Genomic DNA, 26,872 nt, shown 5'->3' with positions numbered 1-26,872 from the left:
TAAATTTTTTTTAGCTAAGACTTCATTTTAGTTACTGAAACACTTTACTATTTGTGAAAAATATCCTATAAGGGAAGTCAATGAGCACTTTTCTAATAAAAAAAAATCTACTTCTTTCATATAGTATTACTTAAGCCAGGGAACGTTTTGTTTTTTTTTAATCTACTACCTACTATTTGCTGGAGAGCATTCATCCATCTCAAAGGAAAAATACTCCCAGTGGTCATTCATTTTTTTTTTTTAAGGTATTTTTCAAATGAGTAGACTGACATAAAATATATAAAAGGATAACTTTATTAAACATACAAATTCAAAAAAATTCAAGTTTTTTCTTTTAAAGATGACAGCATAAAACAGAGCGATCAATGGTAATGGTATACACACACACACACACACTATACTTACCAAATAGTGCAGGTAGACGTACTGACTCCAATGTTCAAAATACAGTGAAAGTTGTATGTCCCTAAGCTGGTTCTATACTGTGACTTCTAGCAATGGGAAACTTCTCGACAAATCCACATCCCAACTCACTTCCCAGAGTCCTTACGCTGCCACTGATAGTACATTATATAGTCGAACATAAACCTCTCTCTGGTTCTTCTCTACTTTGCCTACTTCATTCTCTCTCTTCCCACCCCAGTCAAGACTCAGTAATCAACCTTCTCTTAGCAGGAGCAACTTAGTGAACACAGAATAGAGAGATCTGGATGGCTCTAGGCAGATGAACAACCTCTGGTAATATTCTCAATTCTGTGTTCACTCTTCCTTTTAGCAGCCACCTAATTATACTTAAGATGGTGTTAAAAAAAAGCACACACTTTGAGAGAAAAAGAATTATGGACTATCAATATTCACTTTGGTCCTGTGGCTTCCCTGTATCAACCAGCATATGCATTATTTTAAGTTTCCAACTGTAAACATATACAATATTTAACAAAGCGCCCAGAACCTTTCTGGAAAGCACCATATAATTTCCAAGGAGAATGTGTGAAGTGGGGGTAGAGGCGGCAAAAAAATCAAGAGAGAAACTATTTTTAAAAAATGACGATTCACACAATAAATACTTTCACAGAATACTTTTTTAAATGGATAAATTCAATGTTAAGTGATATCCCACCTAAACATTTTCTCATTAATTGTTTTAGTGTTCACAAAAGGTATACTATATGCCTCTAGCAGAGGAAAGTGTCTTAACCCACAGAACGGTTAGAGCACCAGCACCAGGTTGAGTTTCCCAAAAGTACACACAGCTCACAGTCTGAAGAAACCAATTAAGTCTTTTGACTCATTTAATCCCTAACACATCCATTAATTTTAAGACTTGTACCCTGAACCCCAAGGTACAAGGCTAAAACTGCTCCTTTTTATGTACATGGCAATGACAAGTAATTAGGGAAACTAAAAAGCTGATTCTCCTTGGGTAGATCTAAGTCAAAGATCATGCTGTTAGTACAAAAACTAACCCAGGCAACTTAAATAATCTTAATCCATATTTTATAATTTGCCGAGAGCAAATACTAAAATTTTTAAATAAATTATTCATCCTGTCCTGGTCTCTAACCAAGAACTTATGGCTCTACAAAGAACTCTCTTATCCCACCTCACAATACCCAACAGGAAATATTAAATGAAGAACTAAATAATCACAAATTCATATCTTTAAAAAAAGGGTGCAACAAAGCTGCTTCTGCTGTTATTCTTGAAGCTGGATTTAGATCCAGAAGTCTATCAAGCAGGTCGTAAGCTTCATCAGGGACGTTGTCCCAGCCTTCTAGGTTGGTAGTGTATGCATCAAAACAGCCCCCACAGCCATTTCTGTTCCCTTTATACAATGAATTCCCTGAGTGCTGTGCTTGAGGTGTCTGTATGAGGTAAGAAGCTTTATGGTCAGTCTTCTCTGGAAAAGTTGGGTCATGAGAAGTAGGCCCTTGTATATCACTTGCTAATTTGGAAGTGTTAGCATCTATGCCTTTGAGCTTCTCACAGAGTTTTCTCAAGTCTTGTGCTGGGACTTCTTTGCTACACAATATTGACTTGCCTGAAAGAGAAAAATCACATATATTTTATATTATTTGAATAAACCAGAAGCTTCTCTCACAAGAGACATGCAAGTCCAACCACTGCTTTGAGGATATATTTACACACAGTATGAGACAGAACACCACATGCTATTTTAAGATGTGTTTTGCACTACAGAGCTGAAGGTCAAATCATAAAGTGGGAGATAGTAAGTAGTAAGCAGTGACTTACTAAGGACTTAGTAAGGACTGCTAACTTCTCCAGCTTCATCATATCCTTCTGTAATCTTTAATCAACTGCAGCTTCTATATGACTTTGACTACATGGTTCCTATCTTGGCCAGGATGCCCTGCCCTCCCCCATGTGCCCAGGGTAACCTCTGCGAGGCCTGACACACTCAGAGAGTTGATCATTCTAAACTTCTGTTGAATCCTGTGAAAATTTCCTATTACTTTGCTATCTTGTGTTGTAACTGATAAATATATGTCTATCTCGCTTACTAGACTATGAGCTCTTTGAAAATAGGACTATCTCACTTATTTTTGATTCCCCCAAACCTAGACAATGTTTGGTATATACCAGATTCTCAACTAATGCCTGTTGGATTGGACCAAAAGGCATTATTCAGCCTCTCATGTCACTGTTCAAATATTACCTTCTTATAGATGCTGTCTTCGACCAACCTATCCAAAATAGCCAAGCCCCCTTCACTCCCTTTCCCCTTTTATCTTTCTCAATACTACTGATCTATATGACAGTGTATATTTATTTTGTCCTCCCCCTCTAGAATTTAAACTCTATGAGAACAGAGATCCAACAATAATAGCTGGCATACATAAAGTCCCAATAAATGTTTCTGAATGAATGAATACAAAATGGTGTGGGTTTTTTTGGCCTTATATTTCCTTATTAAACAGAAATGTGGCTCTAAAAAAATGAGTAGCATAGCATATGGATTCCTTTCTGTGGTATTTGTTAACAATGTGGATTGTTAAAGCAATTAATTAACCTAGCTCTAGATAATACAAAATTATTTTTACACATTCTAACTACAGGACTGGTGTACTAAGGTAGGGAAAAAAGGAGGGGTGGCATGGCAGGCAGAGAGGAGACACAGGAAACAAATTACCAAAAACTAAGTTGGTTGAGGATACAACATGCCAATCCTTTTTTACTTTTAAATATATATATATATCTTTATTGATTTCAGAGAGGAAAGGAGAGGGAGAGAGATAGAAAAACACCAATGATGAAAGAGTCATCATTGACTGGCTGCCTCCTGCATGCCCCTTACGGGGGACTGAGCCCGCAACCTGGGCATGTGCCCTGACCGGGAATCGAACCTCGATCTCCTGGATCCTAGGCCGATGCTCAACTGCTGAGCCATGCCGGCAGAGCCTGTTTTACTTTTAATTCTATTTTACCATTCCTGTTCTCTCTAGAAAAGTATAGCCAGAGGAGAATAGTCATATAGTTTTATTCCTTAATTTATAGGCTACTCTGAAGTCATGAAATAATGCTGTGTGTTACAGCACCTCCCCAAGTTATACAATATGCCTAAATTATTTTTATATATATATGCAAAGAGATGACTTATTAATCAGGGAAAACAATTTAAACTGATACAGCCAGTCAATAAAAAATATTTTGTCTTTTGAATTTATTCGACACAACTCAACAGGCACTTAAATGACAATCTATCATGGGGCCCAGTCTAATGGCTGAGGACAGTGGGGCAGGTTACACACAAGAGAATTAGAAGGATTCTCACTGCTAATCTTAGGCAAGTCATTTCTTTGAATCATAAAGAATAACACAGTTGTGGAGGCTAAAGTTTTGAGTTCTGTATTCAAAAGTTACAGTAAGATTTGACTACATTTGATATAACTATAGAAGGCATACTAACAAAACTGTGACAAGTGCTACATAGCAATATATATATATATAATTTTAATCCTCAGCTGAGGAAATTTTTTCCATTGCTTTTCAGAGAGAGTGCAAGGGAGAGGAACAGGAACACTTCTTGAATGTGTCATGTGTATTTTGACAAATGTTCACACAGTGGGTTTGTCATGCTTTATTTAGGCTATGTCTGAACTCAGTATTATTTTCCTTAATAAAGCTGAATGAATTTGAATGTCCAAAAATGCCCCCTCCCCCCCAAAAAACACACACACAAAAGACTCATTGATCCTCAGGCTGGGCACAGGGCAGCCAACTGACTCTTGAAGTGGGTTGACTGAAATTGTCCCGAAGGGGTGTTTTATATTGTATGGTAACATGCTGACTTAATCACACCCATTCACTTTGGAAAGTATTAACATAATGTGTGTGGAGAGTAAACACAAGGTGGGCATCAGAGTTCAAATGTTTGCCTAGAGCAAGGCTGAGATAATTCTCAGGTGCCCTGTGATGTACACTGTATCTCCCAGTCTGAAACTACAAGAACTTTGTGTAGCTAACGAATGATATCCCATGTCCAATATGTGCTTACAATAATACATCAGTAAAGGTGTTCTGTTCATTTTCTTCTCTGCTACACTAACCTTAAGACACCTGACAACTAACACACATTCTATTATTGTCCTTTCTGTTGTCCTTATTACACTATTATAATTAACTTTTACTTATTAGTATAGATCATTAGTATAGATCATTTAAGGCAGGTCCCAAAGCACCTGCTTAATAAATGCACAATAAACACATTTTAAAAATATTATTAAAAATATTTATGTAATAAAGTCAAACCACAACTACAGGGACTTAAGATTTCCCTTATTGTTTTATTTAAGTTGATAGAGTTAAACTTTAAATATTGGAAAAGTGTAGCACTTTGTGCTTAATAAGATTAAATATTAGAAGAGATGAAAAATTTTCCTACACAATGCAATAATTTTTAAGCATCTGAGAAATTTTCTATCTAACAAGAACTTTATGAATACAAAATGTTTATTTTTAATGGGAATTTCATAATAACTTATTAAGTAATTTGTAGAAGAAAATCAAAGGCATATGTTTTGTTCAATAATATAAAACTGCTTACCAAAAGTTTTAGCAGCCTGGATAGTTTCTCTGGATCCACGAATTGTCATAATTTGAGCCAAAGCAGTTAAATCATCACTTGCTTTATAAAATGGATATCGTCCACTGAGCAAAGAAAGAAATATGACACCTGCAGACCACATGTCAATTGCTGTAACAGAAAACAAACTTTTAAAAAATTTCCAAATCTATAATTTTATCATCTACATCAGTTCTCAACCTTTACTATACATTCAAATCATCTTGAGAGCTTTAAAAATTCTGATGCCCAGGCCCAATCCCTCTGAGACTCTGATTTAACTGTTCTGGAATAGGGCTCAGGCATCAATATATTTTTTAAAAGCTCTCCAGATGCTTTTAATGTAATTTCAAGATTGAGAATCTCTCATCTAATATCTTTAATGCACAATATAATGTGTGTGTTTTTCTTTAGCAACATTCTTGGTAAATTTAAAAGGAATTTCATCATTAGAAAACACTAAGTAAATGCACATTTTAGAAGGCCAAAAGAAATCCAAAAATAGCTATGTGGGGGGAAATCTAGATGCTCCTCAAAAATTATACACCATAGTAGTAAAAGTGGTTCATTTTAGTGAAAAGTACTGAACAGTAGTAGCTCTTCTTCAGCCAGGTGCTAACCCTAACTTTCACTACAGAAACTTGATTCTCCAGAATTCTGGCAGTTAAAATTAAGAACTGCTCAGCCTCATGTTCAGAAACATCTTTTAGGGACATCTTCTCTCCTAATTGTTGACCTCCAAGTATCACCAAATTAGCTCTCTGTTCCCTTGGCTGCAGCACTATCTGCTTTTCTTGGTTCCCTTGGTACCTCTGCCTGCTCCGTCAGAGTCTTCTCCAAGCCTTAAGTACTGAGGTTCCCCAGAGCTCCAGCCTCTTCCCCCTTCTACTTTCCCTTACTGGCCCATCCATTTCATGGCTTCAACTACCATTTATACAACGATGACATTCAACTGAATTTCCAAACCAGGCTTCCTGAGCTTAATACTTACTTTTATTCTGTTGGACATCTCTATCTGAATGTCCTAAAAATATCTCAAACCAATTAACACCCCAACCTTATTTTCCCCTGTAAATCAGCCGCTTCCTCTTTATTCGTCACTCGGTTACTAGCACTATTCCAAGTCTCCCGGGCTAGGAATGATAAACATCCTGAATGCCTTTCCCCGCACCTCCCACACCCAAATCCCACATCCATTTGTTCACCAAGCTCTGCCTCTCCCCTCCTGCACTTTTCTTTTCATTCCTATTACTAATGCCCTCATTCAGGCTTTCAGTCTCTCACCTGGACCACGGCAGGCCCCCACTCTCCAAAATCTATCCTTTCTGCACACATGACAGAAAATCCACCTAAAAAAATTATTACCATCTCGTTCCCTTCATAACTTTCTAACACCTAAAGGATGCAGTCCAAGCCATTTAACAAGTGTGATCTGACCTTGTCTACCTCTTCACAGGTTTCTCACCATTCCTCAACTTCCATCTTACATTCTAACTACACTAAACTTTTGTTTCCTGTATGGCTAGACCATGCTGTTTGTTGAGTTCCTCTGTTCATGCCTCAGGGCCAACCCCCATCCCAATTTACAATGTCTCCTCAGGGGTTCTCTCTTCATAAACTTTCTTCCAAAATCCCTTCAGGTAGGATAGTCAGGTATCCCTAAAATATCTTATATCAAGTTTTATAACCATACTCACTGGGTTATTTTATAATTATTTGAGAGTGTGTCCTGACTAGAGCATAAGCAGATAGTTTCATTCTTTTTTTATATCATTAGCAAGCACAGAATACACACAATGAATGGACGCTTTTCTTTAACGTCCATAATCCAAGCAAATGGTAGGATTCATCTGTTCAATAAGCTGTTTCTGGGTTCCAGTTCAATGACAACTTTCTTATTTGTCAAAAATCTTTTTAATGCTATTTCATTGTTTTCACAATAAAATATAATTTTAATGAACTACACAATCATATGTGCATCACAGAAAACTTTCGAGATATCAGGCAAATAGATAAAATTCTGCAAGTCCTAAGTTAGTAAAGGCTACTAAACACAATTTAGTTCCCCACAAAGATGGTAACAAAACTCCTGGTAAAATTATCTTGTAAATAAATAAGCAAAATGTGAGCTATTAAAAAATTAGTTTTTAAAAAAAAAACACACAGTGCCCAGCCAGGCGTGCGTGGCTTCGCAGCTAAGCGTCGACCTAGGATCCAGGGGATCAGGGTTCGATTCCCGGTCAGGGCACATGCCCCAGTTATGGGCTTGATCAATGACTCATCATTGATGTTTCTATCTCTCGCTCTCTCCCTCTCCTTTCCTCTCTCTGAAATCAATAAAGATATATTAAAAAAAAAAAACAACAAAAAAAAACACACTAAGATTAGAAACCTTCGTAAGTATTATCTTGCCCTGGGGAGTTGTGGCACAGGGTTAGAGCATCAGCCCGCACACTGAACGGTCACAGGTTCGATTCTTCATCAAGGGAATGTGCCCGGGTTGCAGTTTCGATCCCTGGTCCCGGTTGGGGCTCATGCGGGAAGCAACCAATTGATGTGTCTCTCTAACATCTGTTTTTCTTTCTCTCTCTCTCCCTCCCTCCCCCTCCCTCTCTAAAAACCAATGGAAAAAATATCCTAGGGTGAGTGTTAATAACAAAAATAAATTTTTAAAAATTGTATTATCTTTAAACTGATAAAAACAGATACTAAACTTGATCTTAGCCAAAAGGTGGAGAACTGATATTATAGTCATATCTTTAAAAATGGGAATAACGAACTGCTATAACCACTTAATGTAATTCAATTAAAAACAGAAGAGCTCAAATATTAGTCATAAATACGTAAGATCATAAAATAAAATATACCTGGGGCAACCGATTTTAATTAGGTTCTGTATTTTTAGTGCAACATACCTGTAGTTTGATTGGGGCACTTTGTCAAGACCTCTGGCGCTCTGAATCCCGGTGTACCTGCCCTAGGTGCAACCTGCTGCCGCCTTATGATAATGAAATAAGAGTTTTCTAGTTATGTTAAAGTTTAGTTATTTAAGACCAAAAAATAACATTTATTAATTTAGCTCAAAGTATATTCTACACTGACATCTATATAAATAAAAGTTATAAAGCAAATGATAATTTAATGTGATGAAAATCCTAAATTTTGCTGCCATGGATCCTTCACCATCTCTACTAGTTCCCAGGCCTTACTGCAGAAAGGTTTTAGGGTAAAAAGAGGTAGACGGTAAGAGCTACAATAGAAAAAATAGAATTCAATAAGGAATTCAGAGGTATGAATATTTATTTCTGCTTGGAGTAATACACTTATTCACTCATACACTTAATTCATTTATTCAGTTAATCAGGGAAGACTCAAAAAAGCCGAGTCCCAAAGGAAAAGGAAAATTTACGCGACAAAGAGCTGGGGATGGGAGTGAGGGAAGAGCTCTTGTATTTGTTTCTGGTTATTCTACATCGGCAGGAATGAAGGAAGGAAACACATGACAATCGTTATCATTTGCTCTTCAAGGTACTGTTCTCCATCAGTGCCCATGTAGTTCACAGATCTGCGCTGCTCTCTTTCACTCACTGAATCAAAAACGATGCAATTTCTAATCCTGTCTAGCACCATGTTGGTGATTTTACAGCACTGTCAGAACACGTTACCTTGAAAGGCAAATACTGCAAACTTTATCTGTTGCATAACAGTCACAGGTCAGGCTGGCTGGGCAAGAACTGGGAATTTTCTTCATCACACCACTATTATTCGGAACTTTTGTAGAAACAGCCTTCTTTTTTGTTGCTAACTTTCTGCAAAGTACATCCACAGTCTTTGACTGCTTCATAAGCTGTAAAAGAAAAGTTGCATTTTCTATTTTCATGATATTTAACTTGATGCCTTCAATGGGTAAAATGGGTAACTTTTCAAACTGCTGAATGTGCTATTGGATTATACACAAATAGTTGTCTATTAAAACATTTAAGGTCTTTTAGGTTTTTCTGTTGAATAAACTTATTAAAATTTACTGATTAGTACTAGTTTGGTAAATATCTGACTTCTACTTTATCTGAACTTCTCCTGATATGTTACAAAAATATAAAAGGTATGTTCCAGTGTCTAACTCCATTTCAGAACTGTAAACTGCACCATTATACTGGCTAAACTCAGAGTTTTAATTTGTTGCTCATGCTAGCTAGCTGTGACAGAATATCTTAAGTCAATTTAAAACCATTTAACATTTGTGACAATTTTACAAACATCTTTATGCTATCAACTGTGTCAGAAATGTGTTAGCTGTTGGGAGCTCACATTCTAGTCAGTGAAGGAAAGGCCTTAATAATCCACATGTTGCTTTAGAGAAAGAGCAACAGTCAGCAAATGAAAAATTCCACCAGGAAAGTTCAGAAAAAAACTGAAGAAAATAAAAGTGTTGACTAGATACACAAAGCAAGTAATACCTTCTGCCAAAGTAAAACTCTACTTTTAAAAACTTCCTGATAATTAATGCTGATGTAGCCATTCTCTAAATTATCTTCAGTGTATGACTATCTGATTGCACTAATAAGCTACATTACTTACTTTCACTGCAGGGCTCTCATGTGAAATGGAGCTGTGTATATTGAAATTTCTTTCTCCAAAAACAGAGCGCTGGACAGAAAGGCCTACAGATCCATCCTACAATACCAACAAAAACAAGGAAAATAAGGATCATATCTGTAACACTTTCTGCCAGCTGTACTCTGCCATAGTTTTGAAAGAGTTAAGTGACATGAAATAAAAACAGCTGCATCCAAGTCATTCTCAGGCACCAAAACACTTCTGTGAAAGGAGAAAATAGTCTAGACAGAACTCTTAACACCCGTACAATGTTATCATAGTACACAAATATATATAACTAAAAAAATTCAAAACCACCTGCATGGATGTTACATTTGGCAGTGCAGCTAAAATGGAGATAGACACTTCTGAATTTTCCCCCTGTAACTAAGCTTTCTTATAAAAAAAATAATCTGAATTTTAAAACATGCAGGAAAAACTTATTATTTTTTATTTGTTATATAATGTAATTGTAATGGCAACGACATTATAAATCTACCATGTAAACTTCAGTTTTAAAATAGGAAAACAAGCCATTACAAATCTTAGTAAAAATCTAACCAATTGGATATGTAACAAATGCAAAAAATTATTTTAAATTACAAGTATTATCCTACTATTATATTTCCCTCTGTTGGATGAAGGAGTACATTTCTAAAACCATGTTATTACTTAAGAAATAAAAGAGGTAGCCCTGGCCAGTGTGGCTCAGTTGACTGAGCATCGTCCCATGCACTGAGAGGTTGCTGGTTCAATTCCCAGTCAGGGCACCTGCCATGGTTGCGGGTTCTACAGGGGTGTGCAGGAGGCAGCCAATCGAAGTTCCTCTCTCTACCCTGCCCATCTCCTCTCTAAAATCAATTTTTAAAAAAACCACATATTTTTAAACAAGTTAAGAAATAAAAGAGGTAGAACCTTTCCAACTTTTCCTTCTTTAATCTGAATTTGAGTATGTGTGTAGGGCCTTTTAACAGAAGTTTTTGTGGTGGGCTGCTGATCCAGCTCCCTAGGTGCTGCTGGGCCGCTCAATGAAATCTTGTTTCCGGTCATTACATGGGATTTATTTTGTGAACGACTTTCCTGCTGATTTTCAGACTGGACAAATTTGAGAAGTTCTATTTTCGTATCATGGGTTCCTTGGGCCAAACCAAAGTCTACCAAGGCGTACCTAAGAAACAAAGTTAAGTTTTTAGTTCTCTGTAACAATTAAAGCTTAGTAACATCATAGTGTGCTCAAACTATATTCATACAGAAACTGTAATTTTTTTTGGTGACCAATTAAGAATTTATAACATTCTTGAAAAAAAGAAAAATAAGTTTTACAGACAAGGATTTAATAGCTAACTAGGACTGAAAAGTAAGGAAAGATAACTCTCACACACACACACCCCTTTATCCCCCTTTTCCAGTGGCTTGACAAGGAATGAAGGATATAACACAATCCTTTCTTCTCGGATGGTGCCAGAGATGTCACATAGCAAGTAATTTTTAAATAAACAAGTTTAAAAGAAAGATTAAAATCAGAGTTTTAAAATCTGATTTAATTACAGAAAATTAAAGAGAAAACTCAGTTGAAAGGCCCAAGGAAAGAATTTATAGTTCTAGTCTCATTATCACACTTAATATGATCCATTGAATGAACAGCAATATTTAAGTTTTCAATGCCTCTATATATACATATAATCAGCATAAAAATATAAACAAACACAAAACTTAGTGCTGAAGCAGGAAATTGGCTATCATGTGGTCCAATCCCTTCATTTACTAGAAAAGAAAAATAAAGCCCAGAGATAAAAGAGAAATGTGTAAGGTCAAAAAGGACTAGACCCTTTCTAAGTTTTTTTGAGCTGAGAGCCATGGAACATCTAATGATGTACACTGCTTTATTAATGTAATTTTTTCTTCTTCACTGTATTTCCCTTCCCTGATCACAATGAAAATCTGAAACAGGCAAAATCTGTGCATGGTTGTTCTATGTCTAGGAGATAGATCTCATAGCACAAATTCATTCAAGTGTAAATATTTTCTGGTAACTTTCCATACTTACTTTTTCAGGCACCTATTATATAAAAAATTGCTGGGCTTAACATCACGGTGAACAATACCAAACTGATGAATGCGTTTCAAAGCTTTGAAAAGATTAAACATATATTCCCGTACTTCTTGAAAGGAAAGAGAATTCAAGATATCCTAAAATAAAGTTATACATAAGGTCATAAATTTTTAAAAATTAAATATTTAGTTAATAAAAATTTAAGAAATATCAAAACCTACCAAAAAGGACTCATGCTCCAGATATGGCATAGCAATAACCACATGATCATTTTTCCTAAAGCAGTATTTAACTCCCATGACATTGTCTTGCCCCCTAGTGGAAAAATGCACAGTGAACTTTAGAGGAAAGGTCAAATAAACTGCAACTTTATGCCTATTTTTTTTAAATGCAATTTTAGCAATGCATAAATAATGCTAGAAGACTAATTTAAAACTATCATTATATAGGACACTATACACATTTAACTGACTTGTACAATATAAAGTTTTTTAAAAACACAAAAATAGCACCAGTTATAAAGTTACAGTTATTATTTGAATAATAATTCAAATACGAGATAATTATAGCTTTAATTGGAGAAGTGACAGAATGAGAAAAGATGAGTAAGAATGAATTAACAAGATTAGTAGCAGATAAGATGGTAATAGTAAAATTAAAAATAAGTTAATTAAAAAAAATAAATTTAAAAATAGCCAATATTTATTCACTATATGCCAAGCTCTGATCTAAACACTTCACATCTATTAACAAATTCACTTAATGTTCACAACCCTCTGAAAACGGTGATATTTCCTCCCCCTTTCTACAGGTAAGGAAGTTAAGGCACAGAGAGGTTAAGGAACGTCCTCATTAAACTATGTCATGGAGCCAGTCTGCTGCTGATCTATGCTCTTAACCACTATGCTACACTGCATCTCATAAAAGATAAGGAAAATAGGGTAAAGTTGATTTCCATGGCTTTGAGCCTAAGTAAGTTAAACAACATGGATACCAATAAAATACGTAGAGAAATCAGGAAAAGAAGCTTCAAAACCAAGACCTCATCATGTTGATAAAGATACCTAGATACAGGACTACATCTGAAGTGAAAAGTCAGTGATAGTATTTGCAAAGAAGTGATTTGTACTGCAGTGAAAATGATTAGAGAGCAGAAAAAACTAAACTTCGGGAAAGTCTCAGGTTGGAGGGCAAAATAAGGAGGAAGGGGCAGAAAGCCCAGAGAGAAATGTCACCAAAGTGAGGAGTTTTGAAAGAAGGAGTGATCAGCATGGAGGTCTGAGAGAATAAGAACAGAGTGAAGGCTTTTAGTTTGGCAACAAGGAATTAACTGGTAATTTTTCAGAGAGCAATTTAAGTGGAAAGGAAGAGGTAAAACAGGATTTAAGGAGGGAAAATAGGTGGAATTAGAATATCAAGACAATTTGCCTGAAATATCTGGCAAAGAAAAGAAGAAAAACCATGTGGAATCTAGATGGGAAGCAAGATCACATACTTTTTTAGTGTGCAGTTTTGACATACAGGGAAAGAAAAAGTGGTAGAGAGAGATATTTAAAGTGTGGGAAAAGAAATGATCTCATTCAAGGGACAAGAATGTATGTAACATGCCTTAGAGAGGCCATCTCATCCACTTGTCTTCTATAATAGAAGGGTAAAGCAAAAAAATAAGTTTGTTCATTCATTCTATAAATATTTAGTGGGCACTCGTACTTGCTAGACACTATGTTAGACATCAGGGATGAAATGATGAATTAAAATTAACACCACTTCTGCCATGGAGTTTACTATCAGATAATAAACAAGGTTAACAAATAACGACAGATTTTATAAGAGTTTTTAGAGATCAAAAGTGCTGTGACAATAAAAAATAGAAGAATCTAATTTAACTCAGGGTAGACCTCTTTGAAGTGGTCCCACTCTTTATTTTATTATTTTATTTTTTTATTTTATTTTATTTTATTTATTTTATTATTTTATTTTATTTTTAAATATAGCTTTATTGATTTCAGAGAGAGGAAGAGAGAGAGATAGAAACATCAATGTTGAGAGAGTCACTGATCGGCTGCAGCCGGAAACTCGGGCATGTGCCCTGACCGGGAACAGAACCCTGATCGCCTGGATCCTAGGTCGCTGCTCAACCACTGAGCCACGCCCAGCCAGGCCCACTCTTTTTTTAAAATATGTTTTACTGATTTCAGAGCGGGAGAGAAACATCAATGATGAGAGTCACTGACCAGCTGCCTCCTGCATGCCCCCTGCTGGGGATGGAGCCGCAACCCAGACATGTGCCCTGACTGGGAATCGAACCTTGAACTCCTTGTTCATGGGTCGACACTCAACCCCTGAGCCACGCTGGCCAGGTGGAGTGGTGTCACTCTTGCTGAGATGAGGAGTCAGCACTGTGGGGGTTCTTCCTGAATGAAGAAACAGTATGGGTAGTGGTCCTGAGGTAAGAAAGCTCTTGAGACAAATTTGAGGAACTAAAAAAACTGGAGCATGGTGAGGGAAGTGGGAAGAAACAAGGCATGAAACAAGGATAGATCTTCTTCAATGTACCCTGGGAAACCACTGAAGGATTTTAAGTGGTTGAAGTAACAGTATCCAATTTATATTATATACATACCTATTTTTATATTTTAAAAATCACTCTGGCTGTTTTGAAATCATGGGATTATGGGGGGGAAGGAAAAACAGGCTACTACAGTAACCTAGGCTTGGACTGAAGAGCTGGTTGAGAAAATAGAAAGACGTGGATGAGTTTTCAGATATATTTTGGAAGTAAAATAGCCAAGACTTGGTGATGAATGTGGTTTAGAACAAAAATGGAGAAACCGAGGATGAGTACTAGGTTTCCAGCTTAAGCAACTGGATAGAGAAAGTGGTGCCATTCACTGAGATGGGCAGATGAAAACCAGTTGTGGCAATATGATTTTTGTTTTTGGTAGGCAAAGATGGATTAAAATTTAGTTTTTGGCATATTACACCTGAGATGTTTATTAGGTACCCAAGTAGAAAATGACAAATAGGCAGGTGAATATATATAAATCTGCAGTTAAGAGGTCTGAGGCTAGATATATACTTATCAGAATCATTACTATGTATTTAGTCATGTGAACATGATCCTAGAGTCTAGGAACAGTCTAGAGAAATAAAGCCCAGAATCAAGCACTGAGTAACTCCAACATTTAGCGGCAGGTAGAAGAGGAAGAGCTGGCAATGGATATTAAAAATGAAAGGCCAAACAAAGCAGGAAGAAAAAAAGAAGTACGTGGCAGTATAGAAATCAGAAGATAGGTTCAAATCAATTATGTTAAACACTGCCTAGAGTTCATGTGAAAAGCATCAGGGACTGGCAAAATGAAGTCATGGGTGATTCCACCTAAAGGAGTTTCAGTTTAGCATAGAGAAGAGCTGCCACACTTTATGTGTAGTGAAAGAAGGTGTAGAAGTGAAAACAGCACATGTAGATAATTTTTGAGAAGTATGACTGTGAAGGGAAGCAAAGAAATGATGGAGCAGCTAGAAGTAAGATGGCAGTACAGGGAGGATAAGAGATACTAGATCATTTCCATATGTTGATAAGAATGACTTAGCAAAGACAGACCAATGAGAGACATGCCAGTTGATTCTGTTGCTCAAAATAAAATATGAGATGAGGCTGTCTATAGGAGGGGAAATACAAAATGTAAGTTCCGCACATTTAAAAAAATATCTAGACCAGGGATGCCAAGGTTTATGATTTGGCAAGAAGACGAGAAAAAAAGTGGTAAAAGAACTTGAAGTCAAGCTTAGCCTCAAGGGAAATCCACTGCAAAAATTAGTATAAATTTAACTAACCATTTCAAGGTTAGAGGAAAAGTACTAGCAAACTGCAAACACTTGACTGAGGAATATGTTTAATTAATGGAAAATCTCACCATCCCCATTCGATAGCTACTTAAAAATCTTAAAAATTTATACAGCCAGTTCAATTAAAATGTCTTTAAACTGCCTACCCAGCCACTGTTAAGCATTGAAGTTCAGCTGCAATTCTTATAGGATGACTTGTTGGAATTAAGTGTTTTAGAGCAATTTTCTCTTCCGTTCCTACTTGTAACTGTGCTGTGGCCAAATAAACAGAGCTGAAAGTGCCTGTAAAACAATTTATTAGATTTTTCAATATCTGGTTTTTAAAAATGTTAATAAAACAATGCTAAAATAGATCACAAAACTGTTGAGAACCCATAAAATTATAATAATCATTAATATTTTAGTCCCAATGAACACAAAGAGCAAATACATCTGTGAATACAACTTATTTTCAATTTTTAATAAATTTTTAACTGTCCTCAGTTTTTTAGAGGATACTATATTAATTTAACCAAAGCTCTATAGTAAATCTGTTTGACTGGTTTAGCATAATGCCATGACCCATTCTGGTAAGTATTTTTCTATAATATTGTCATTTGAAATTAGTTTATTAAGACTTGGACACTGGTCTGTTAGAAGTAGAAATGATAAGTCTTGGGGAGAAAAAAATATAAAAACACCTCGGCTTTTAAATTTAGCATTAAACTAGAGAGGGAAAAAATCGGTCAGTTAAACTTGAGAAACACTGAGTTAAAACAAATAGATTTTTTTTTTTACTAAAAAATTTTCCAGAGCCTTTAATGTGTTCTTCATGAATAACCAAAAGGGAACTACACACACTATATTTCCCAAACTTATTTAGTAGAAAGCTATCAGTCTAATCTGTAAGGACAGCATGGTTTTCCAGAAAAGAGTTTTGTACACTAAGCCAGTGTTCAAAACAGACAAGGACAAGATGTGAAGATCTTACATCCCAACTCATCTCATCTTCTAATTTCTCTGCCCCTACTGACCGGCTTTTCTCTTCCGACATTTTTCCTTGTGAAAAGCAACGAAGTATAAGAAGTTTTTTTTAATATCAAGCATTTCTCTACATACTCCACTATCTCTTATTTTCTCATTTCCTTCACACCTGTCTGCCAACTCGCCCTTCATTAAATCAAAATGATTGGCATCTTTCTTTCTTTTTTTTAATTTAATCTTCACCTGAGGATGTTTTTCACTGATTCTAGAGAGAGGGAGGGAGAGGGAGAGAGAAAGAGAGAGGGGAACACTGATGTGTGAGAAACACCAGTCGGCTGGCTCCTGTACACGCCCCGAATGGGGGTCAAACCCACAGCCTGGGTTCGTGCCCCGACTGGAAATCGAGCTCTCAACACTTCGGTGCGCAGGCTGACGCTCCAACCAACCAGGCCACACTGGCCAGGGCAATGGTCAGTCTTTCAATGGTATTTATGTTAATACTGACCATCCTATGAATACCGCGCCACTGTATTTTCTCCACTTTGCCATCTTAGGTTTCACGTATGTCTCAATGTACAATTCTACCTAACTACAGTAGAGAACGAGGATAAAGATTTGGCTTCCTTTTATCAAATCTCTCCATTTGCATCTTAAATTTGCATTCTTAGTAATTAATTATCATTAATATTATTAAAATATCAATACTTTTAATAGCATAAATGTTTTATAAAGATTAAACTAGGAATATTCATTTTACTGTAAATATTTACTCTGTCATTCTTTCCAGGGAAAAAAGAAAGGCTGTTACCATTATATTACTACTACTAATATAGTAATATAAACATAGTCTTAATATTTTTAAAAAGAGTATATTTTTCAATAATAATAATGAACATCAAGATTAAACAAGGAAAATAGAAGGAGAAATAAAAAACCTTAAAAAGATAGTAAATATATCCCCAAATTACCTTCTCCAATTTTGTCCTTTATCTTAAACACATTACGGAGCTGTGGTACAGCTTCATAAAGCTTCTCAATATCTCTTTTAACACCTATCAAGGAAAAAACAATTTATAGTTACAATTACTAAGAGTATATTTTACACTATCTTAAGTTAAAAAACTCAAATTCTAAACCATTAATTAAGTTGCAAATACGTAAGTATAACAAGCCTTAAATCATGGTAAGAATAATTGAAACCCTATCAAGTGGTTGAACTCACATACACCTCTTGAACAGATGAAACTGTTAAGTCCCAAAATCACACACAGAATTTCTACTACTCTGGAATTACTATATACTAACAGACACATTGGCTTTGCCTACAGTACAACACAATGAAGAAGCTAAATTTAAAAAATACTTTGTGCTATGATCACTAGATGGCATGACAAGGACACAGTGCAATCTTCTTGAAAATTATTTCCTCCCCCTAAAGATATAAAATCTTACAGGCTGGGGAAAGTTTTGTGTATTGTGTATATTCACAGTATTTTCTCAGAGAGAAAGTCTACTAAGGCTCTTGGGAATGTTAAAAAATGTATTTTTTAAATCGTCCCATTACCAAAGGTATCCTCTACTCTTGACAGCAGATAAATTGCTACTTAAAAAAAAACACAAAAAAACAAGCTCTTTACAAAAATATACATGGTTAAAATAATAATACAAAATGAGATAAACTACTGGATACAAAAGAGAACTACATACTTGAGTCATCAGATTTTATTCCAATATTCCTAGCCAAGCATCAGCTGCTTTTTAAGTTATAATACTCCACATAGTGTGTAACAGTTTAAGACACTGTCAAAGCAATTTCACATGTATTATCTTTTCAGATCTTCACAAAAGCACTGTGATATTGGCAGAACAGGAATTATTACCCTGATTTTTCAGATAAAGAAACCCTATTCAGAGAAGTTAAATCATATGCCCAATTTCACAGAGGTATTGCCGGTAAGTCTCTAGACTCATTCAACACGGTATTTTTAAAAATGCTCAGCAACAGCCTTATTTTAAAAAACGAACAAATTTGGTGCAGCCCGTTCTCTAAGAGCTTAATCTAGTAGAAGAGACAGATGTTAAAAGCTCAATCTTAATAAAAGACGATAATTGTAACAACAGAGGAGTATATATTACTAAGTAGAAGGGAGGAGGGGAATGAATACTTCTGAAGGTGGCAGGAAGTTTAAGCTGTATTTTGAAGCACTCATCAAGCAGAAAGAGTGGAAGAAGGAACTATGTATGCAAAGACATGGAGAAGGAAAAAGGCATAGATTATTGTGCGGGAGAGCAGGATGGGGGACATAATGAAACTCAATGTGAAGGGAAAGGCAGAGAATGCAAATGAAAGCCACACAGTTTTTAAGGAGGAAGCTGACACGTGGGTAATTTGAGGGGGAGGAAGAACATCAAGAGCTGGAGAATAAGTAAGAGGTTAGTTCAGTATTCTTCCCACTCTATCAGCCCATTTAAGGAAATCACCTTCCCATCTACTTCACGGGTGGACTGGAGAAGCTTCATCAGTTCAATATAAGAGGCGGTAATTAAGAATACCAGTTTGGAGATGGGAGGCCTAAGTTAAAATCCTGGCCCCACTATTTACCAGCTGGTATGACCCTCCTTGAGCACACAGCTTATCTCTGTGAGCCTTAGTTTCCCCATCTATAAAAAAGGGGACAGTAACAGTACCCATGTCACTGAGATACTGTGAGGATTAAGTAAAATAACATACATAATGTAAGAGAAGCTTTTAACACACTGCCTGGCACACAGGAAATACTAAATGATGACAGTGGTAATTCTTATTGTTGCAATTGTTATTATGTCTTTAGGGCTTCTGCTCTTATTCTATTCCCTCTGCTTGAAATCCTCTTCTCTTACAACTCCCTGACTGGCTCAACTGCCACAGTCTCCGCTATCATCCTATTTAAATTAGCACCCCTCCCATTATTCACACCATCCTATTTATTGTCTTCGAAATACCTATCTACTATAAAATTATCCTGTTTATTATTTGTTCACTGTCTCCCTCCTCCCACTAGAATATAAGTTCCATCAATACAAGCTCCCTGTCTGTAGGGAACTACAGCAGACTCAGCTCTTAGCACAGTGCCTGGCACTTTTGTTCAGTGAATGAATTATTACCATCATTAAGGCCATTCAAAGGTAGTTGTAAAAAACAAACAAACTAAAGTTTAGAAGTTGCAAGAGTGAAACCAAAGACAGTAGCAGCTACCTCACTGTCAGCTACTACACTACTTGACTCTAGAAACCAAACCAAGGTGGGGGGAGGGGGAGTGGGTTTTTTAACAGTCATAGTTGCCACAGTCCATTAGAATCTTTCCTAATGAGTGTCAGTTCCAAAACAGCTTTAAACTGGTGTCACAGGAAAGGCACCATATGGGTGTCTTTCAATTTGATAGGACATTAGATAGGACATTTCTCTGATTCTAAGACATTTTAACTCTGAAACTGGGATGCAACTTAAATTGTCAGCTAGCATCAAAACTAACAAAATAAGTGTCAGTGACTCCAAGAAAATCCAAGAAACCATAGAGAAGCACTCATCTTTAACCCTTGAGTGCCAAATGGTGGGTGGTAGGGAGGAGCAGGAGAGGTGGTGGTGAAAGCAAATGTAGGCAAGCTCCACATAACTGGGCTCTTAAGGGTCCATTTTAACAATGGCTTTAAAAAAATGGATTCATCAAAAAAAATTCTGTATCAGTAATGTATAGAGAACAATACGGTGAGGGGGAAAATAGAGGATCAATAACTCTGTATACAAAAAGTGACTCAAGAGACAGATCTGAAAACTTTATTTTCCTTTTTAAGTACATACCAGAGATATACAATTATTTGTCTAATTAGATCTAAAAAACCTCTTTCACTAAGTATAAAAGAAAAAATTCTAGGTGATAAGAAAGTATTGCATCATAGTGTAACTGGCAGCATTTGAGTAGTGCATAAAATGGTATATCTTACACTCAATGTTTAGATACGATGAAATATTCATTTTATTAAATGTATTGAAGTGCTTATGTGCATGTTTTGTTATTGTGTACATGATTAATAGTACCAAAAGCTTTGTAGTAGGATGACAGAGTTGCCACTGTCCACTAATTAGTTTCATGTGGCTATTAAATTAGTTTAATTTAATTTAAAAGATTAATTTCCTCAGTCACACTAGCCGCATGTGACAACACAGAAACATTTCCATTATCACAGAAAGTTCCATTGGGCAGTGCTGATATAGAAGAAAGTCTGGAATCTAAAGATCTGGATTTAACTCCTGTCATTAAACCACATAGTGCTCAGTACTTAACCTGTGAAACAAAGGGTTTGGATTAGATGAACTTTACTTTCTAGCTATAATAGTCTACAGTTTCCCATGAGTTCCACATTTTGGAATTTTCCCTTGTATAAGCATGAGCTGGCAATTAGTAGTAGCAATGTTGGTCAGCAGTTAGAAATCACCAGAAAGAAAACAGATGTAATAAGAAAACACTGTAATGCACAAGCCATGTAAATGACTATGTAAGCTTAATGTACTTCCATACCACTGCTCACTATGTACTTACCTACCTTTACAAAATGCTAAATATGTTTATATTAAGGTTTCCTGTCACTACAGAACAACTTTGACATTTTTCAATAACGGTAAAACTTTCCAACAACCAAAGTGAATGCAAAATCCTCAAATTCTGAAGGAGATGAGAGCAGACAGCAGAAGAAAACATTCATGTCATGCTAGAAAATACTAATAAAGGCAGGGACCTTATTATATATATACTTTGAGGATTGGGGGAAGATCCTGAAAAGTGCACAAGCTAAAAAAATTATTTAAACATCCATATTTTATAATGAAGGTCTAGGCTTCTGGTTTTTCTGCCTCACAATATAGTCAAGTTGGCTTTAATATAGCAATAGCCTCCTTAACTATGTTCCCTGCTTTCACCCTTGTTGGCCTATACTTGCTCCACACAAAACCCAAAGAACTACCTCCTCATACTTCCAATCACCCTCCCACTTCGCCACAATAACCTCCTTACTATTCCTAAATGCTAGGCACACTCCCACCTGAGGGCCTTCCAGCTTGCTGCTTCCTCTGCCAGAAATGCTCTTCCCCAGATAACTGTAAAGCTCTCTCCTTCACCAACTTCAAGTCTTAGTTCAAATGTCCCCACTGAAGCCTTATCATACTGATTAAAATCACAATCTCTTTCCCCAATACTTCCTATTTCCCCTTCCCTTCCATATTTTCTTCATAACACTAATCACTTTTGAACATTCTATTTCTTTTGTTTATTTTCTACCTCTTTCTACTGGATTGAGTGCACTGATTTTTGTGTTTTATGCATAATTTATCCCTAGTATCCAGAAAAGTACCTGCACATAACAGATATTTAATAATTATTCATCATATAAATGAAATGCTTTCAATTACTTAAAATGGAAAAAATTGACACTCCAAGAATCTTTATCATGCTTATTCTGGGGCTTCCTGTACTGCCTGGTTTACACTTTCTATAACTAGGGAGATCATATAATTTAGACCAAACTGAGACACTCTTGAGAGTAAGACGGGAACTGATAATAATACTGTAACAAGCAGCATAAACTAAATCTGTCCCAGGCAAACCAAGATGGTACCTATAACCCATTTTAGAATTGTAGGCTAAGAGCATCCATATAAGCAAGCCTTCCAGTACAGTTCAAAAGTATGAAGGAGACATTACATACATACACACACACACACACACACACACACACAAGCACACACGGTGGGGCAAAAGTAGGTTTACAGTTGTTCGTATAGAAAATAATACAATAATTAGTAAATAATAATACAAGAATAAATTCTGTGTTTTGTGTACTCACAACTGTATACCTCCTTTTGCCCCACCCTATATATATATGTTATAGTTCATTCTTTCACTGAATAGATCTTTATCACTTGCTAAATTTGGAAAATAAATTTTTTTTTTAAGGCTTGCTGAAAGAAAGAAAGAATAAACATTGGCCCAATACTATGCCAGGTACTTTATTCATTGCAGCATTTTTCTAATTAGAAAAAAAATCCAGTGGTTCAATAAGAAAACGCAATTAAATAAATTATACCATGCAGTGAAACATTACGCAATCATCTTAAATCAAGCTGTAGAATATTTAGTTACACACAAAATGTTCAAGATACATTGCTAAGTAAAAAATGGAGATTAAAAATAAGTTTGCTATGATCCCAATTTAGTTTTTTGTTTTTTTAATGTATCTCCAGAGAACAAATTGATGGTTGCCAGATGGAAGGGGCATTGGAGGTTGGGTGAAAAGGCGAAGGGATTAAGAAGTACAAATTGCTAGTTATGAAAATAGTCACGGGAATGTAAAGTACAGCATACAGAATTAAGGTATTAGATGGGTACTAGACTCACCGGGATATTCACTTCGTAAGTTACATAAACATCTAATCACTGTTATACGATGAACCGAAGATAATATTGTACGTCAACTATAATTGAAAAATAAGCTGATAAATATCCCCAAATAAAGGACCATGCTATTGACCCATTACACTAAGTATTTTACTTTATATCCTTGCATTAAACCATTTATTCAATATTTCCAAGCATCTACTATGTTCTGGACACTGTTAGGTTCTGGGAATATAAACATACAAAGAATGTCCCATCATTCAAAAGTAATTCCATCAAGGGAAAGTAAATCACATTAGATCATGAGACAGTTATATGCCTGGACCCCATCAGCTTTACTCTCCTTACTGAAGTTATGTTTTTGAAATAACCTTAGCTTTTATTCAGGGTCATATAAAAAAGAACCATATGAAAAACATTTCAACATGTCCTATAAATTATCAAAGGTACTGTTTATAATGTTCAATGTTCTGTTACAGAAAAGCCACAAAACTTTAGAAATTTAGAATAAAATTTGTTCCCCTCTTTATTTCCCAGATTTTCAGAAGAATATTAAAATAGTAGCTTTCACCTGAACATAATGCTAGAATCAAGTCAGATTCATTTATTTATACATTCCGCCTGATGTACAACATATTAGGAGCTGTATGAGATACTGCCTTCAAGGAGCTCATAGTATAATTGAGGAGACAAAATACACAGAGTGCTAAACAATACAAGAAAAATAATACAATGATTGTATTACTGTATTATGTGTCCAATGACATCAAGGAAAGTTGGACCATGAAAAACAGGTAATTACAAAAAAAAGAAAAAGAAAAAAAAGAGGGACAGCATCCATAGAACTAGATAAAAGTGGCATTTTAAGATTATTTTATTAGCAGTGTATAAGATACACTGGAGGATAGAAAAAAGTAAAAGCAAGCAGTTTAGGTAAGAAACTGTCATAATCCAAAAGCAAAATATAAGGGAATGAATTAATGTGTTGGAAGTGGGCATGGGAAGAAGAGGTAATGTCACACATTAAAAAAAAGTAAGATAAAGTTGGGAGACTGGATATGGGAAGCAAATATAAAGCATAAGTTGAAGACAACTCTAAAGTTTTAAGAATAAATAGGGTAATAGTGGCGTTTATCACCAAAAATAGGGACATTAGGAAAGGTACTGATTTTGACAGGGTAGTTTAGTTTGGGTCAGAAATCAAAAGCATGTGATGTCAGCCCTGGCAGAGTAGCTTAGTTGGTTAGAGCGTCGTCCCAAACGCCCAGATTGTGGGTTCGACCTCTGGTCAGGGCACATACAAGCAGCAGCCAGTGAATGCATAAATAAGTGAAACAACAAATCGATGTTTCTCTCTTTCTCTCTTCTCTCAAAATCAATAAACAAAAATATTTTTAATAGCCCTATTTCAAAATCTCTCTTTTTTTTTTTTTTTAAAGCATGTAATGTCATACTTTTCTAGGATGGGGTTAAAGTCTACTTTGTAGTGTATATGTCATGGATGAATAGTCAAAACTATCTTTTGGACAAGCACTAAATATGCTTAAGACAAAGATGGAAAAGAAAATTTAGCTACTATTTAGGGGAAAAAATAGTTAACTGGAACTCCTCTATTTAACAAATATTAATTAATAGAGTATCTACTGTGCCCAGGCACTGTACTAGAGCTGGAATGGAGGTCTACATTTGTATAAGATCACGAATTGTTACTCCTCCTCACTTCAAGGTCTGGGTTAGGGTCAAATAACGTTTCATGACATACACTGAGATATAGTGCTTTATTACTGCTACAAACATTTCATTTCTTGTTGTCACTGAATACTGCTTTTGAATACTTAACTGAAAATCCCTCTATGTCAATTCTGAAATCCAAGCTTAATGTAATATGGAGTGTAGACAATAAGAACATAGGTCTAGGAGAAGAGAATTTCTAGTTTGGGTATGAACAAGCTTTGTGTTCTTAGACAATCACTAATATTTAGATGCAACCTCATGTGCAAAATGACACCGTTGGACTACAATCCTTCTTCTAATATGCACTGCAGTCCTAAATCTAGATCTTAGGAAGCTTTACCGATCTGTAAAAATGTTTTTATTTATACATACAACTCACCTTACGATTCAGGAAGTTGTGTGTTTAAAGAATTGAAATTACACAAACTGTTGCCTGTACATCTTTGAAATTACACACATACCTGGTAGTTTAAAATTCTGCTCATATTTTTTTAACGAGCCATCCGCCTGTAACCGGTCACACAGGGGAGAAAAAGCCATAGGTTCATCCACCTGAATCCCCAAAGGCGCCTCCATCACAAAACTGGGATGCAAAATGCCAGCTAAGGGATCATGTCCACAGGGGGAGCAAAGCAGCTGTGAAAATTAGAATCCCGGAGAAGACAAGTTTACATCACTCGCTGAACCAAGCACTAAAAAAATACCACTGCCCCAAAGGGGCAAACATTTAAAAATGAACCATATGTTAAAATCCCCAAAGGAAGAAAACTGTGGGCTATTTCTAAGGATTCCGTTTGCTTCACTTTCGCCTTTCAGTAAAATCGGCAGGGGGCCAGCCAAAGGCAAGTTTCTAGTAGGGTGGCGGGCAAGCTGAGGCCGCGGGCCCGGGACCACCCTCGCCCCGCACCAGGCCTCGGGCGGGTGGGGGTGGGGGTGGGGGTGGGGTCGGGGTGGGGGGAAGGCCTTACTGGGTAGAGCGGTTTCACCGGAGGAAGAGGACGGGAGGAGGAAGAGGACAGGAGGGGGAAATCGTTTGACTACTGAAAGGTAGCGCCAGGAAGTTCGTCCAAGGCCCCATGCAAGCTGGTGGCGAGCTGACACCACACGGGGCACGAGCGCCGGAAGGAGGAAGGGAAGGGGAATGAATGGGATCCCTCCCGGAGAGCGGACCGCGAGCTCAGCCGGGAAGGACCGTCCTCCCGCGGCCCCGAGACGGAACGGGATGCTTAGTGCGCAGGCGCACGACTTCCCGCCGCAGGCCAGCCGGACCCCAGGACGGGTCGGGGGTACTGCGCTGCGACAAGACCGAAGTGACGATCCAGAACTCGCTTGTAATCCCTCACAATCCCGCGTCATGGAACAAACGGTCGGAAACTCACAGTTTAAGGGAACGCGACTTCCGTGGCTCCCCAGATGCCTGGGTCGCCGCCTCCCAGAGCGCACCACCTAGCGAGTCTGCCAAACGCGCCTGCGCAGTACTTCCTGCCTCGGCGCCTCCGGTTGCTCATGCGCAATATGAAGCCCTGGGCGCCGCGAATTTCGCAGCCGGGCGCTTGCGCAAAGGGGTTGGGTTACATTGCGGAGGCCTTGGCTGGCCGAAAGCGGTTACAGAAACAAAACCCGGGAATCATCCTTTAATAAAAAACCAAGTGAGCCATAAAATTAATCACCCTACACAATTTTCAGGAAAGAAGATAATTCAGGAACAGAAAAGCCTCAGGTGCTGCAGTTTTAATACATCCCGACACGCTGTGGTCAAACGAGACATTGGGCACTCTATGGAAGACTCATTTGACCCCCTGCTTTTACTTCTTTCTGTTGAATGTCCTACCTCTCAAAGGCAACTGCTGGTTGTTTATGGTTATATTCGCAGAAATGAGCCCAGTGGCATTCAGTCAGTGCCTTGACCGAGCCTTTGGCTCTGAGGCGGGTTTCTAGACGCTGAGGTTACAGCGTGAACAGGACAGAAAAAAATACTGTCCGAGACTAAATTCCAGTGAGACGGTGAAAATAAACGAATGAGTGAGCAACACTCTTTCAGATACTGATTAGTGCTCCAGAGGAGGGCTGTGACAGTGAGGAGGGAGGAGGCTCCTGGACGGGAGCCTGCAGGGAGAGATCACCAGGGACAGGGGAAGGGCAGAGTCAGCCACGAGCTTGGTACAT

General features: G+C 37.0%; 1 protein-coding gene across 2 annotated transcripts; it reads right to left on the bottom strand.

The window, feature by feature from the left end:
- Positions 1-278: 278 nt before the first annotated feature.
- CDC7 (cell division cycle 7) lies at positions 279-26,195 on the bottom strand. Of its 2 annotated transcripts, XM_081145806.1 has the most exons (12): positions 26,086-26,195; positions 25,168-25,342; positions 17,513-17,596; positions 15,728-15,863; positions 11,954-12,047; positions 11,727-11,869; positions 10,595-10,847; positions 9,662-9,757; positions 8,749-8,930; positions 7,999-8,081; positions 5,066-5,215; positions 279-2,041 (listed from the first exon to the last, which is right to left on the bottom strand). In XM_081145806.1, the coding sequence occupies exons 2-12, from the start codon at positions 25,280-25,282 to the stop codon at positions 1,647-1,649; spliced, it is 1,731 nt and encodes a 576-aa protein (XP_081001932.1). In that variant the 5' UTR covers positions 25,283-25,342; positions 26,086-26,195; the 3' UTR covers positions 279-1,646. The 2 variants fall into 2 exon arrangements, with proteins under 2 accessions (XP_081001932.1, XP_081001933.1); XM_081145807.1 differs by lacking the exon at positions 9,662-9,757.
- Between the last annotated feature and the right edge of the window lie 677 nt (positions 26,196-26,872).

This window comes from Miniopterus schreibersii, assembly GCF_964146895.1.
Source record: "Miniopterus schreibersii genome assembly, chromosome: 8".
In the NCBI taxonomy this organism is placed as follows: domain Eukaryota; kingdom Metazoa; phylum Chordata; class Mammalia; order Chiroptera; family Miniopteridae; genus Miniopterus; species Miniopterus schreibersii.
This window is presented reverse-complemented; position numbering and strand designations above follow the sequence as displayed.

Coding starts and splice junctions, on each gene's coding strand:
- CDC7 (XM_081145806.1), bottom strand. CDS start 25,282: ATGGAGGCGCCTTTGGGGATTCAGGTGGATGAACCTATGGCTTTTTCT. Junction 8,931..9,661: donor ATGAGAGCCCTGCAGTGAAA/GTAAGTAATGTA, acceptor TTTCTTTTACAG/CTTATGAAGCAGTCAAAGAC. Junction 2,042..5,065: donor CCAGGCTGCTAAAACTTTTG/GTAAGCAGTTTT, acceptor TTTCTCTTTCAG/GCAAGTCAATATTGTGTAGC.